The 16,675-nt window shown below is 39.1% G+C and overlaps 1 protein-coding gene across 1 annotated transcript in view; it reads left to right on the top strand.

Moving 5' to 3' along the window:
* Positions 1 to 15,387, top strand: part of apln (apelin) — a 29,755-nt gene extending 14,368 nt beyond the window's left edge. Inside the window, exons 2-3 of the mRNA XM_016680515.1 lie at positions 7,799 to 7,965; positions 13,620 to 15,387. Of these exons, the coding sequence (XP_016536001.1) occupies positions 7,799 to 7,959 (161 nt within the window). The 3' untranslated portion in view covers positions 7,960 to 7,965; positions 13,620 to 15,387. The remainder of the gene's footprint in view (positions 1 to 7,798; positions 7,966 to 13,619) is intronic.
* Positions 15,388 to 16,675: the final 1,288 nt, after the last annotated feature.

The following is a 16,675-nucleotide window of genomic DNA, read 5'->3' on the forward strand; positions in this document are numbered from 1 at the left end:
CGTCAATCAATTATTCTCTTTATTGTTTTGGGGATTAATCAATTATTTTAATGATTACTCTGGCGATTGATCTATCAATAACTCTTGGTGAATAATCGCTTATTCTCTCTATTGTTCTGGTGATTAATCAATTATTCTGAAAATTAATTGATTATTTTGATGATTAATCAATTATGTTAATTAGTTTGGCACATTCTGCAGATTTCTTATTTAAGCCTCTTATACAATACTATAAATATGTTAAAAGATGCAAATAAACAAACAATTCAAAACAAGAAAAGAAGTTAATCAATCACCAAATTAGATGACAACTATTTCAATTCATTGTGATTAATCCAATCACTGAAATAATACAACGGTGAGAACATTAAAATAGGCTACAGTAGGAATATACTACATCGGCATAAACAAATCAAATAAAGATATCAATTACAACTTTTACAGAAAATGCACAACAAAGCAGAGCTTCGTTGGCACAAACCCGTCCATATGTGCAGGATGAATGTGTAGTGAGGCCGTCAGGCACCAAGCAAATCCACTGTGTGATGCTGCAGCACTAATGGGGCTTATGCTATGTTAAAAGAATGTTTGGCTCTGTTTCTGGCACATTTTACACACTTCATCCTTGGCTTAATAACCCTGATCCCTTAATGTGCTTATGCAGCATGAGCATCTCCGCTCTTGACACGATTCTGTCTGGATGTGTGGGTTAGTATGTCTGAGGTATTGCCGAGCTAAAGCAGTGCATTAGCAGAAGCTACTCCTCTCCTTTTAGTGAATGAAGGAGGAAGACACATGACATCGAGCCAGCATCTCCAACGTCATGGCAAAAAACCATAGCTACACTCACCAGGGAACGAACTCTTCCTCTCTTACACTGAGGAGTTCTCATGCACACCATCAGCTCTTCATGCAGACACGACTAACGCTAAGCTATTAATGCATTACTATTGATTTTATATAATTATGTGCAACAAGAATATATGCAGTTTTAAAAGCAATCTGCACACTTCTGTAATTCCAGGGGGGTCTCAGATGCTAGAAAGAAACAGCCTCTTTTTTAACGTTAGTTTTTTTTGTCTGAAAATTAGCCGTTTCAAAAACCTCCACAATGCTGAGTTATAATTGACGAGGGATTGGGCCATTAACTAACATCCCAATTGGAGTTCCAGCATGTTTGGTCAGCTGGTTTTAGCGTTGTGTGTGTTGTAGCGTTGTGTGTGTGTCTCCACATTTTATTGGTTGTGCAGGAGGCTCCACTTCTGCTTTTCAAAGATGCAGAGTTGGATAATTGCACATTTGTTTGCAGCCACTTTCAGGTATGAGTGTAAACGTTGTATGAGGGGGCATGGCCAGCAGCAGCTTATTTAAATACAAGATGCCCTAAAAGAACTCATTCTGAAATCAGGCTGACTAAAATCATCATCTAAGAATAATTTTGTGGAAAAATATGTAATGAAAATGTTTTTTTATCGCCCACAGACCAGAATAACAATTTGATAGTAAAGGAAGGTGGTGTAAAAATTAATAAAAGTTTTTGACTGTTACCAGACCAACTAGAAATGACCTGCTTATAAACTTTTGACAGAAACTCAGTTAGAAAACTCGGGAATATTCCTTTAATAAAACAAAAAACAAAGTAAGAAAACAATATGAAAGAGCTGTAATTTGCCTCTTGTTTCACATAACATTTAACAAATTTATTGTCTTTGTTATATAAAGAAAACATCACAGACTGCTGGGGAAATTACAAAGGCATTTTCACTTAAAATCAAAAGGGCTCTTTAGGTGTATAATTAAAGGAGATTTGAAGTATGGTTCTGTGGAGGTTTTTAAGCAGTCAGTATGTTACCTGCAGCAGAAAACTAATTCACTCCACTTAGTTTGTTGAGTGTTGAGCTAATACTGGGTTAAAAATGGCCAATTCAATGCATATTTCTGCAACTACACTGCAAAAACTAAATATTTATTGTCTAGTTACTAGTGCAAATAGCTTATTGCATTTAAAATAAGAAAACTAACTTACAAGTAACTTTACAGAAAAATACGGGAGCTTGTTTAAGTCAGTAATTTCTTCAAATTTATGAAAAAGTGCTAGTTCCAACCAGAACCAGAACTTTTTCATCAACATTAAGAAATTATTGACTTTAAACAAAACTACACCAAAAATACTTGGTATGATTTTGTGTTTTGAAGTGTATTCATCCATTTTGGTTTTCAGTTGTTTTTTTTTAATGCCATATAAATAAAAACAAAACAATATATTTCTATTCCTGTGCAGGTCTTAGAGCTCAGTGAACATCCATAGAAAATGCAGCCAGAAGCAGAACGGAGAGGTGTCAGATAAGAGATATAACAACTGTGAAAATAACCCACAGAGGAGAGATTAGATTTGAAAAGCTCGGCCAACCATGAAAGTGAACTATGAGATTGCACACTGCAGATTCTTGATGAGTTTGATGAGAGATGAGCAACAAGAGAAAAACAAACTCAGAGCAACAAATCAATTTGCATCGACAAAGAAAATTAAACCAAGTGGGGGTGAAATCTGTGTTGGTCGTTCTTCAAACTCTGCATGTTTGACACTTGATGTTTTCTGATGAATGTGAGCGCTTGTTGCTGTAGTTAGACTTCCAGACCAGCACGCTTTAATCTGTTAGAAAACCCATTATCCTGCCGCTCCATTTACGCACATTTATTACGGCAGCGGCGGCGGTTTTGGCAGCCAATACTTACAAATCAGCTTTGCAGCTATCAATAAGCGGCTGCTGCTCGTTCGAGGCGCACAGCTGTGACATATATTTCGCTCTCGGTAGCCATCAGGGCAGCTTGGCGTTGGACCAAACGACTGGACGGACAAGCAGAGGATGTATATCTCTCTAGGCTGATGGAGCCGCATTCCTATTTTTACAAGGCCACAACAAGACGGAGAGGCGGCCATTTAAAGAAGACATCATAACAGATTTCACCTCAGGAGTTGGCAAAACTAGGACGAGGAAACGGGAAGCGGCATTCATCATTAGCATGGGGACCGGCCAGTTTATGACATTATCAACTAATCGTTTTTACCTCTCCACACATGCACACGCCCACTCTTCTTATTTTCAAAGCAGCGGAGGTAACGCTAGTAGCAGCGGCAGCGATAACAAAGCATTCCTGAAATTCCCCTGTTATTAAACTTTAATGAGAGAATTACCAAGCAAGGGAAGATGTGCTGAGTTTTGATGGGAAGGGGGCAAGTGGGGGCTTGAAGGTCACCAGAGATGGTGGAGAGATGCTGACTGTGGTGGGACACGTGTTATCCAGCAGCCGCTTCGCCGTTTGACCAAAGCAACACAAACATGGAGATCTCTCATGGGGAAAGATCAGACATGACAGGACAGAGACTGGATCTTATTTCAGATTGTGGAGATGTTTATCCAGGCTTCAGACAGAGATAAACGAGATTTTTCCTTCAGCAAAGTGATATTTTACTTTGTTTTTCTATTGTAGTTTCTCAACTAAAAACAGAGTTTTTAATTTGTTGTGATCATTTTTATACTTTATTTTGGAAAACTGTAAACTAATTTGCTTTGGTTCACTATTGTCACCGTTTGTCGTGTTAATGTGTTATGAAAGTATTTTATTGATACTTAAAGTTTGTCCAAAGTCCGTATTGGTTAAAGTAACTCAAAGGAATAATTATAAAAACACCCTAAAGTCAGAAGTTTACAGAAGAGAATTAGAGCCACTAAAAACATGTTTGACTTTTTTCTCAGAATTCTGACAGAAAAAGTCAGAATTTCGCCCAAAAAAAAAATCTGAATTCTGAGGAAAAGTCAAAATTCTGTTGAAAAAAGTCGATAGACAAAAAGTCAGAATTCAGAAATAAAGCCAGAATTTTGTGAAAAAAAAAAAAGTTGGTATTCTGAGAAAAAGCAATACAGAATTCTGAGGATAAAAAGTCCAAATTCGTTAAGTCAAAATTCTATAGAATAAAAAAATCTGGAAGGTCAACATTTAAAAAAGAAAAAGGGAAATTCTGAGACAGGACAGACCTGAGAATTATGAGACAAAAGTCAGATTTCTGAGGAAAGTCAAACGTCTGATCCTCTTCCCTAGACGTATGATCACACATCAATCAGTATCAGCGATAAAGTTCCTGTATTTATTTTGTATCAGAAGATCAATACCAAAAATACAATGCGGTGTTGTGTGACAGAGCAAGGCTTTACTGATAATTTAAATTAGTTTTTGACATTTTAAATAGTTTTTAATAGGCTACATTAGCAATTAGCTTGGCTGACTTCCATGTATACATTAGAAGAGAATATAGATCCTTACTGTAACTTACAGATTTATAAAACATTTCCACGCTCTCATTCATGCCGCCATGTTCGATCTATAGCTCCTCCACTACAGAGGAGTCGAGATAAAAAACAACCCGTCAACATTGCTGATATCCTCTCCCCACAGAGAGTTAATCTATACCACTGGTGTTATCGCCGAGGCTGGCTTGTTTTTAGAAGCTTTCATTACACTTTTCCCTCCGTAGCCGGACAGGACAGGCTGAGATTTGTCAGGAGGATGGCGGGATGCTCCCCCTGAATCCCAGGCGAGGAGCTTCGGCTGACAGCTTGCAATGACAGGAGACGTCTAAATTGTCTCATTATGGAGCCGGACTGTGACAGGCTGAGCCACCCGGAGAGGAAAAACAGGCGAGTTTGTGTGAGCCGGGACGCAATTACTTCTACAAACTCGCACTGCGGTGTGTATGTGTTGCTGTCTTTAAAGTGGAGGGAAACCTAAACACCGGTAATGTGCAGCAGAGTATCGGGTGTGTTTTCAAACAAATTGCTTTCCTGAATGGTTCAGCGATGTCTGCAACCCCGTCTGAAACCTGTTTCATCCAAACGTTTCCATTTTAATGCTTTTCTCAAGGAAATTAAATGGGTTGGTGGTAACTGTTATCAGTTAATGAGTTAATCTAAAGCTGATTGAGAAGTATTTATTGATGTGGTCACAATGTTAATGTAAAGCTTTTTAACACTTTCCCAGCTACCAAGCACGGCGGTGGCAGCTTCATGCTGAGGGTTTGTTTTGCTGCCACTGGAAGAATGAAAACTACGTCCAAAATGTTCAACTATCAGGAACAGAACTGGGTGTTATGGCTGGAAATGATGGCTTTGAATGGATAAAGCAAACTAACATTAACTTTTAGGATGACAACCTCAGCCGTAAGAAAATATACAAACTATTTAAAAACAAAAACAAAAAAAGCGATCTGAACTAGCCTTTTAGAGGTGAGAGGTCAAATACCCAGCATGAATTTTACCAGAAACTTGTCCAAAACGCGGTTTCTCTGCAACTTGTAAGAGTCATTTAATATTAACATTAATGGAGTGAATCCATTTATTCAGGTCTTTATGTATACTTCTGACTAATTCAACATTTGGACCAATTTCAACCGTTGCATACTTTAAGTGTTAAATCCTTAAAGAAATGTTCAAAGTTTCTTCTTTACACAATTCCTTGCATCAGCTTAAACAACTACTTTCTGCAGGTAAGATTTCTAAATAAACTAGTTTGTTTTCTTCATTCTGGCTTCTCTGTGTGCTCTGCATCTGAATGAAGAGGGCGTTTTTATGGCGTTTTTATGGGCAAATCAGGAGAAACACGACCCCCAATGATTCTCCCAGTTTCTTCTTTCTACCATTCAGGACCTGAAAGAAATGCGCTGAATTCCTCCAGGATGTGTGAACGTCCCTGTTCCACTGCATATGTGAACAATAACAAGAGGATAATGCACAGATTAGCGCTCCAAGGGTCAAAGATATGCTTCAGATGTGGAAATATGCTGCAAATGAATTAGCCCACTGTTGGCCCACAGCTATAGCTGAGTAATATGGTCACGGAAGAAGATTAGTGTGGAAATGCAACTTAAGATGTCTGGCATTTCGGGGATATAAGCTGAAAACATTCAGCTGGCTGTCTGACTCAATCGTTACTATTTAAGCACTGAGACTTGAAAGGCTTGAGTTTAATAAAAATTAATTAATAAAAACTCCAGAAAGAATATGACTTTTTTCTGAGTTTTTTTGTTTTGTTTAAATGAACTAGTTAAAAAAAGAGATGAATTGTTCCTTTAGAGCATTTAACATCAAAACTGCCTCAACTCACACCAAGTCATGAGAAAAGTCTTAAGGAAAGTGCAAACCTGGCATCATTTTTGGCTTTTCTAAGCTTCTCAGATGCCTCGCTCAGTAACTTTTTTAACTTTTAGAGTGTCTGCAGTAGGCCGGCGGACTTATCTTGAGCCTTGTCCTCACTCGGGTCGCAGTAAAGACGGTCGTTCCCTGGGGAATCTAAAAATGGCGCCCGTCGCTCCGAGGGCAGGAATGTCATGACCTCATGTGAATAATGTCAATCAGCTTTGTGAGTGGAGATGCAGGAAGTAAAGGCAATGAGGGAAGATTGTCTCAGAAAAAAGAAGAAAAGAAAGTTTCCTTCTCTAGTTCAGGTGACAGTGACCCTATCAAAATATAAGTATGTGACGGAATGGCCCAGTCAAAGTCCAGCTGATGGTAACACTGTGTTTGAAGACATGACACTTTCATAAACATGAAATAGTCTTTATAAATGTTTATAACTGTCGTCATGAAGTGTAATTTTAACATAGTGACATTTTTAATGCAAAATTGCCATTATTTACCAAATGGCACTTTATGACAACGGTCATAAACATTCACAGAGACTCCGTCATGTTTATGACCGGCGTTATGTCAGGCTTATTATGCACAGCCCTTCAAATAGTGTTACCAATATTTGTTATTGCTGCTAAATGACCTCATTTCAACCTGACTGAACTTAACTAGTTTTGTGAAGAAGAAGAAGAATGTCGAAAGTTGGAAGAGAAACTCCAAAAGCTAAAAGTGAGAGAGTTTAACAGAAATGCCTGCCACACCTTTCAGATTTTAAGTTGTTTAAATTTTTTAAAAACATGTTCATTCCACAATTATGCACCCCTTTGTGTTAGGTCATCACATCTCAACTTGTTGGGGGCAAAACGGGAAACACAACTCAACTACTAAGGACATATTCATCACTTTGCACGTAATATTCAATGTTTTTCTAAAGGTGAGAGTTAAAGAAATGAAGTGAAAAAGAAATGAACTCCTCCACTGCCTTGCCTCAAATTTCACTCAACTTATAAAATGGATGTAACATAAAAAAATCACACATATATGCCAGAAAATAAGCTGAACAAACAGAAGGGGAGTGTGTCGGTTTGGCGGCATGTTGGGTGGACCAAACCCAGGGGAAAGGAAGGAGCTTAAGGAGATCAGGCCTCACTTATTGAGAGACGGCCGAGAACATCTGGGTTCACTCAGAAAACGTGTAAACGAGGGAAATCCACACTGTTTCAGTGCGATTAAGCTCATCCCTGAGCATGGGACGCTCCTCTGCAGCGTTTGGTGTGTGCAGGATTTTGTAAACTCCAGGGAGAGTGACGGTGACATGAAACATGAGGGGTTTAGGTTTCTCGCCTTGGTATCTGCTGCACTGACCTGATGGGGCTGCAGTGCTGATGGGTGGGCTCCAACGGGCCCACACACACTCTGACACACACCCATTCATTCTTGTCTCTTCTTTCCTCATCCATTACCAGTCTGATCCCTTTTAGGGTCTTGCTTCAAGCACCAATGGCTCATGATCCCATTGTAATACCCTCGCTGTCAAAAAGTTGGGTAACTCTACCTTTTTTGGTTGTCCAATTGATTCCTTGGTGTGTGTGTGTGTGTGTGTGTGTGTCCTCCAGGTCCCATGGCCTCCACGGAGCATGGCAGAGGGCTGGAAGAGGCAGCTACAGTGAGAAAAATGGCCCAGCAGAACCCAGTGAGAGGCGGTCAGACCCACAGACCAGCCAAGAGAAGACGCCCACGGCCCCGTCTTTCCCACAAGGGGCCCATGCCGTTCTAGAGCAAGGTCAGTGTCTCCTACGGCTGGGCAGAATGGAAATACTAAATATTGGATTTTTTATAACTATATCATCGGACTGGACAATAATTAATAACAATATGTAGTGATAAATACATGATCAATATCAATAAATAACATGTCTGATAGAATATTAAACATTCGATATGTAGAATATTCACTGAACTCTGATCCAGAACCGCACAGCATTCTGGGAGATGTATGCAGAGTAAACACTTCAGACTCGACCTCTTACTCCTGCTAGCTAAGCAACGTTGGTAGCATCAACTAACTCTCTCACTCTTTGGTTACCTAGCAACTCACTCATTCTTTGGTTACCTAGCAACGACCTGCTGAGTAACTGGCCCAGCAGAAGTTGAATAATCTGCTACTGTGTTTCATAACTGCTTGAAAATAACAAACGGCAAAGACAAAAAACAGGAAAGGTCACACCACCAGTTTGGCAGCATTTCAGATATTTAAAACAAAAAAACTAATCAATAATTATTGAAATCGAGTGATATGAAATGCAGTCCTACTAGATTATGTGACATAATTAATCATATTTTTGAATAACCTCTAATGTTACCAAATGAAACTGGTGTTCTCCTTTCAAACAGATCAATCATGTTTATTGATTTCAAAATCAGAATAAATGTAACTGTACTTATTGTAACCATCAGTTGCACACAGATTTATTAGTAGAGTTTCGGATAAACAACACTTGGAGTTAATTAGATGTAGAAAGCCAAATTATTTGAAGGACAATTTATACTCAACTGCAGAGTAACTAGTTACATTTACTCAATTATATTTACTTGAGTAACTTTTTTTTTGAAATAATGTACATTTAGGAGTATTTTTACTACACTATGCATTTTAAATGGACTGAACTTATATATTTCCAGTCATTTTGACCACTCAAAGGGCTTTACACAAGAGTCACATCCACCCATTTGCACTCACAAACATTTATACACCGATACGCAGATTGGTAGGCAATTTGGGGTTAAGTGCCTTGCTGCCCTGCCCAGAGGCACATTGACATGTGGCAGGAGGAAGCTGGAATCGAACCTACAACCTTCCGATCGCAAGACGACTACTCTACCCACATGTTGTAATTTAGTTGTTTTTATTAATTATTTTTATTTTCGTCTTTAAAATACCTAAATCTCCTCTTAACTATATTTTGATGCAGCTGATGATGTAATTTTTTAATCGATAGACATTTTAATCATCGTAAATTGAAAAGTTTATGATACATCAAATAGATTCAATACATCGCCCAACCCAAACTTTCTCCACCAACAAAAAGTAAATAAACTAGAAGAAAAAGACATTTTTTACCCTCTGTGGAGTCTTTTAAAAACACAATATGCCTGCCGCTGCTGTGTTTACCCAGAAGACCCGACTTCTGTAAAGTCTGAGTCGGATATTTCTCTAGAGGATGTCAAAAGAAACACTTCCAGAAATATTAAACCATAAGTGCTGACTACATTGGCCAGAAAACAACTTACAACAGGGACTGTGAAAACAAAATGACTTACAGTGCTGAAACACTCAGTCGGCAGAATCAGGGCTGATGCATCTGCTGAAAACTCGGATCAAACTTCTTCTGCAGGAAGTTATTGTTGGATCCAGACTTCAGACTACTGGACCAAACCTGCCAGCTTGAACATCTGCCCAGAACAACTGTAGCTTATTTAAATCTCAGTTATTCTTGTAAATCTTACCTCCAGGGCCGCTTGGCAGGGACAAATCTTTACTCTAGATCCGATTAAGTAAATAAAAGTATTTTCTCCAAAGATAATAATTTTGAAGAGATAAGTATCCAGGTTCCTGGAACAAATGTTTAACTTTATGTCAACTAAAAGTAAGTTTTTCTGTGAAATCTCCCTCGTATTCAGACTTGTCTGTCAACTTTTCACCTCTTTATTGTTTAATAACATAAATAAATTGGGCTCAAGCTTCACTGTGAAACTAAAATACTCGAACCAAATTCACAGAAACTGAGGTTCAGACCTCTAATGTCACTGCGAAAACCAACAGCAGCATGTCCACACGTCTCTTTCAGACGACAGTAGACAGGCAAACCTGACGAGACATAATATCCCTGCAGGAGGTGCCGACCACTCAACACTGACCTGCAGAGGTCCTACATAAATTAAACTAGTGAGAGGAGCCTGCAACCCAAAGGCTGTTAATCAGTTTGGAAAAAAGAGGATCAAAGCAAAGCGCCCAGAGGTGTTTTACAATCTATAACAAATTATGAATAATCAATTGTTACCGCAGATTTTTAAGACGCTTTTGAAATCACTCTGGCTTTAAAGACGAGACTCCAGGGACTCATAACAAAGATGAAAACAATGAAGGCGAAAGCAGGGTAGTAGCACTTGAAGGGCCGCCTCTGCCAATGAGAAGTGAGAATCCTTTCAGAGCGCCGAGTGTCTGGAGTTCGACTCGGTGCCAGAATGCTGAGCACATAATAAACGGGAGCTTCAGAAAGCTGCGAAGCTCTAAAACTGAACGGCTCACTGAGTCACAATGCTGTCTCTGCACACAGCACTTAAACCACAATACACTGGAGAGGTTTGCTGCTGTTGACTCCACCGGCTCGGCTCTTTTTGGTTCACCTGACTCATGAGGAAGCTGATTTCTGCTTTGTGTTGGAATCAGATGCTGCACCAATAAACAAATCTTTTCACAATTGCACAAAACTTACTTTTTGGGGTATTTTATGACTTTACAAACATAGCTTTACAAATAAAACACATTGTTGGTCCAAATATGTGCAAAAAAGGCCTCGTTTTGACCCATTTCACAGCTTCTAGACCTTCCACGAGGACTTCTTATTCATGTTAGCTAGAAATTATAGTAAACTAGCAAATGTTTTAAAATAAAAACATATTAACAAATGCACATTTTAGTCGTTTAAACAGGAAAATTTCAGTTGGATTGAACTTTTCACAATAAAATAACATTAAAAGCATCAGTGATATTTTTTATACATATTTGTTGCTTGTGCTTTTGGTTCCACACCGTTTTCCATAAATAAAACAAGAACAATATATACTTCTTCTATATAATAAACAATAAGGCGAAAGGTGTCGATAAGAGGAAATGTTAGCTACCAGTTTAACAGTACTTACAATATTTAAAACAAAAAATATAATCAATAATTATTGATGCTGCATGACATGAGGCTCTTCTATCGTGATACGTTTTGCAGTCATATCATTTTAGCCCTACTTAACAGTTTAGTAGGTTTAGAAAATGTTTAGTAGTTTCTAAACAAAACTTAGCTGCTTTCGTTTAGCGGTTTAGCCCTACCAAATAAAAATTAGCTCTGCAATTAGCACATTAGTGGACGTTTGCCCACAAGTGATACTTATCAATAATAATTGTCAACATGGATTGCTCCAAATGCGTTTAATTTAGATGCACTGATGGCATAAAATGTCTTTGGATTATAGAGGCTGCATGCTGAGGATATAAAGTTTTCACCAGCCCAGACAGCTAGCACCAATTTGTCCCCCTTTCTGCAACATCAGCTTGAAAGGCTCTGTTCTGCCTCATGCTTTCCCTCTTTTCTTCTTCGATTTGAGCCGACGGTGGGAAAAGAACCGCCCCTGGGATCAGCCGTAGATGCATTTCATTTGATCAAAGCAAGACTTCGGCGGATAGAGACAGAGCTGAGCCGTCACTGACCTAAACATAATTACAACACTGTTTACACGGAGATAAAAAACAATGATTCCCCTGACACTGTCCATCCTTCAACCTTGTGCTATTTAGCAGCATCACCCCATTTCAGATTCAAAGACAGCTCATCTTTTATTCTCTATGACACCTGAGGCAATGTCAGATTTTTCACCATTACACTTTCCAGATGTGAGCAGCTCCGAGAAGACATACTGCGACCCGGGCCAGCCTCTTTAAGCGTTCAAGCAGAGTTGGATTAAACCAACTTTTGGCTCTTAAGACATGCCAGTGATAGTATACGAGACAACAGGATATTACAGACTTAAAGCCAGAGGCGATTTGTGGAAACCCCCAGTGGCCTCTAGTGTGAGAAAACTCTATGTGACTCTTTCAAGGAGTTTCCCATCAAACCAAAGGGAGCAGGTCTGCGTCTCCTTCCAAACGCTGACTTTATGATGTAGTAAGCCTACATCATAGATCTAAAAGCACAAAGAGCAACAAATGACAACACGGCTGGGTTGAGATAAGCTATAGATTCATTTATGTAGCATTGTATTTCAACAAAAAATGTTGAATTCAAAGAACTAAAGGCTGTTATCAGCGAAAGAATCATCCAAAGTAGAGGCGGAGATAAAATACAACAGAACATAAGAGATTTCTGTTTTCTGGTCATGATCCTCCCTCCAGAGTCTAAGATAATGGCTGGCTTGTGTTTCACAGCACGATATGCAATTGTTTTTCTTACTCCCTGCTGCAATTTCCAATCAAAGACTGTGAAATCTGGTCGAGACATGTCTACGGTAGCCTTCTAGATGTGCAAGATAATGTCAGAAATAACACAGACGAAGCTTTGGCAGAAATCCACAGATACTCAGACTTATTTGAGAGGATATTGAATGTCTTCAGACATACACAGAGCTGATGATCTTACATGCTCTGGTAGCTGTATTCTCCGCTATCTGTTGTCACTTTGATGATAATAACCAGAGATCAACCCTGAAGCAAACAAGGAGTAGATACGCTTTCATTACATTCAACAACACGGTTCAGAAACAACGGCAGATAAAGCCGTAGAAACTACAGAGATTTCAGGAACAGTCAATAAAAATATGGAGGTTCTGGTTAAAACAAAAACAAACAAGTTATAATGTTTTTCTGTGCCTATTACACGTGTCAGAAACCTCCAGAATGTAACGTTTCAAATCAGAAGCCCAGCCCGTTACCTAGCAACCCAAGCGAAACCGCACCCATCGCCTAGCAACCAAAACTGAGCTCCAGAATGTTTGGTCAGCTGGTTTAACCGCTGTACTCTGCTGAAAAAGACATGAGTTTTGTTGTTGGCTTATCACCTACAAACCAGTTGCTGCATTCTTGTTACTGGTGCTCAAGGCTTTACTTTTGTATGGTTGTATAAATGCGCATCTGTTTGCAGCCACTGAAGTTACTCACAGTGGGTAGTATGTCCAGAAATTATACTCACGTAAGAGTAGCGATATTTCACAATAAAATTATCAAAGTAAAAGTAAACAGTACAACATAGCAGCTGAAACACAAAGTTAAATCTAGACTAAAAACCCACCTGCTAAAATTAGTTTTTGAACCATAATAAATGAAACATTGACCACCATATTTCATTTGTATGATTTTGGTGATGCTGCTCATCAAAACGTAACGCTTATTAAGTTGGTGTTTTCTTTATAACTTTATAATTTTGAACTGCTGCTGGAATGTGCTGTACAAATAAACTTGAACTTGATTACATCTTTTCCAAAAAGTTAGTCAAGTAAGTTTAAGCCAAATCTGCTAAAATCTCATTATTCAAGAATGATTTTGTGAAAGAAAATGTTTTTTTTTTATTCATCTCCCATACAGCTATCCTAACCCGTTCAATGAAGCACAATGGGTCAGCATTGAAAGTTCTGCTGGTTTCTGATGTATTTTCCTGTCTCTCTGTGTTGCAGGCACTGCCTTGAGCGCCCTCCCCCAGGTTCTGATTTCTATGCTCTTCCTTCGCCTTGGGGGGCCTTGCAATGAAGGGCCTACGCTTGCCCAGCCTGAAGAGTGATGTCCATAGCACCTGCTGGTTCTCCAAGCAACTCTGTCCACCTAAAAATCAGGACAAGCCGCTCACCCTCGGCTCCAGGAGGGATAGGGGGGCGTTGGAAAGGGGGTGGGAGGTATTGAGCCTGAGCTACCAGACTCTATTTCTCTGTCTCTTTATCTTACTCCCTCCTTACTGATATATCTCTGTCTTTTTTTCAATTTGCTTAATAGAGGCCAATCATAGCAATCTTTCTGAGTGTCTCACACTCTTTGCATGACATGTGGTGGAGAGGGAGCCCCGTCAAAAGAGTCTTAAAGCTTCTGTCTCAGATCCAAAGTCCCATCAGTCGCTGATTTCATCGCTGTGTAGCTACTTAAACGAGCAGATGAGCGGGTCTGATCGTGCAGAGGAAGTGACCTAATTTTTGTTGTGATACTCTGGAGCTGAAGGTTTAGTGTTGAAAGGAGTTATAATCATCACTTAATTACGATTATTAATGGTGCTTTGTATCTTTTAATGTCAGTTTGTCCACATGCAAAGTAAACTAAAACCAGAGCACATGCCGTTAGGACAACTTCGCGTTCCCTCGCTCGTTCCGGAGCCGTTTGGGTGTTTCTGAGTCCATTAACACCTCTGGGGGGAACGGAGCAGCTTTCAGGCTCAAGGTTACCGTCCCACCTTGAAGGAGTCCTCTTACCCCGACCCTGACCCCCGACCCCCAGCCTTCTCGCCACACCGCTGCCCCCACGCAGCTGCTCTTCACGACTGTTACCCGGCGCTGGCGGCCCGCTCCGACCGACGGGCCGCCTCGCCCCTTAAGGAAGTGCCAAATAACAACCTTCTCCACGATGCTGCCAGGAACGGAGGAACGAAAAAGTCAGAGAGAAACGAGAAACGCATTACCTCTTGTTTGAAGTCTCGATACACTGACACGTTTATGCTTTCTCTTTGTTTTGTTCATTTTAACCTCGGCTCTTAGTTAGTCCGCCGCGATCAGCCTACCGCTAGTGCTCTAGATTAATATTCAGCATACGCACAGAAAAAGCTATGCCTTTCCATCTTACTGGAACACATTTCTATTGTTTTCTGTGTTTTAGTTTTATTTCCTTTTTTCTCAGGGTGCTGTGATAGAGGCTTGTACTTCAGCAGGCTGTTTTGTGCATTTACTCAAGACAAACATACAAACAAGCATATTTTCATATACTGTATCTTTACTCTCCCTGTATGTATACTCTAGTTTAATCACTATGTTATTGGAGAGTTATTCACCTCTTTTCTTGATCTCCCTGCGTTACGTTGGGTGCAGTTGCCTTTCTAATCAGCCCGTCCGCTGCACAGGTGGTCGCGGATTTGATCGTCATGCTCATTAAATCCTGAACTTAATCTTTCTTAGATGTCCACATTTAGTCAGAGCTCATTGTTAAAGAGGCTCAGACTGGAAGCACATCATTTTAACTTCAGGCCCCCTGCTGATTCAGGCTGTTATCATATCACATATTGGGAATTTTATAATCCTTGTTGTGTGTTGGACATGCAGAACTCTAACTTAGTTAAATGAGTTTCATGAACATAATCTAATTAATCTACAGGTGGTGTGCACAAGTCGGCTGCACTGCCTGGTTTTCCACCGTTACTGTGATAAATATCCTGCACAATTCAGCATGAAAAAACGAATCTGTTAGGAGTGGAACGATTAATCATGAATCGTTCATTTAAATAATCGTCAACTAATTTACTAATCAATTAACTTAGGTTTACAGACTCAATAAAGGTGAAAATAAAAGCAGAAATTAAGACAAAACTGCAAAAATATTGACATTTTGCATTAAAGATAAAAAATACATTTGACTAAATATGTTTTATATATATATATAGACCATCTTTTGCTATCCAATTATTAATTAGATAATCCAAAAATAATCAACAGATCAGCTCTGCACTGTGTCGAAAGTTACTACTGGCAGAAATGACAAAGCAAACAACAGGAAGTAGTTGGAGGAGGATGATGCGGCATGTTTTTTAAACTTCACGAGACATGAAAAGCTGAGTGTCATCAACATAACTGTGGAAGCTGATTCCACCAAGCAGCAAATATCTACAAATTAACAAGCAGGAGACCTAGAATAGAGCCTTGGGGGCCTCCGTAGTTAGCATTGAGGAACATGTATCCATACTGACCATAATAGATCTATCAATATCTATAATAATAATAATAATAATAATAATAGAACAGCCCCAGAAAGCCCAACCAGATTCTGTAATCTATTTCAATGGAAACACTGCAACTGCAAAATTTTAAAAAAATTAGCAGAATATCAACAAAGTTTTGCACACATTAGTAATGGAAACACAGATGGTGTTGTTTTGTCCAATTACTGAAGATGATGTTGAAATGATTTCTCTTCTCTTGACTGAAACCGTTGTACAAAGAGACGTGCTTTCTGAGAGTTTACAAAATATCAAACAATATTTTGTTTGATGCACATTCTAACAGTTTAAATGAGAAACTATTGGAAAAATCCAAAATAGAAAACTTGCACTTAATTTCAAATTAATCAGATTCCCTTAAATTATTTGCCAAATATGAATTCAAATGCTGCAAATGCTGAAAACAAATCACACTCACCCCCTCCAAACGGATTTCCTTGTTTTTAGTGATAAAATTGTACGGGATATACCTTTCACAATAAAGGTGGAACAGTTTTTAAAATTACTTTACAAAAACCCAGCTTGTTCACAGGGGTGTGGAGACTTTTATAAAGGCGCATTAGATTTCCAGCACTTTTTCCCTCTCGCCATGTCTCATGCAAATATTAAAAATAAAAAACGCAGAATCTTCTCAGCCCCAGCATGAGAAGCTTTTATTAAGAGAGCATCTAAAAGCACAGTGGTATCCCAGCCAAGCTTACCTTGATTAAAAATGCATTAAATCCTAGGGCACTGTGAAGTGTAATAATTTCAGTTCTGCCATCA

Source organism: Poecilia formosa, unplaced genomic scaffold (genome assembly GCF_000485575.1).
Source record: "Poecilia formosa unplaced genomic scaffold, Poecilia_formosa-5.1.2 Scaffold244, whole genome shotgun sequence".
NCBI classification, from domain to species: domain Eukaryota; kingdom Metazoa; phylum Chordata; class Actinopteri; order Cyprinodontiformes; family Poeciliidae; genus Poecilia; species Poecilia formosa.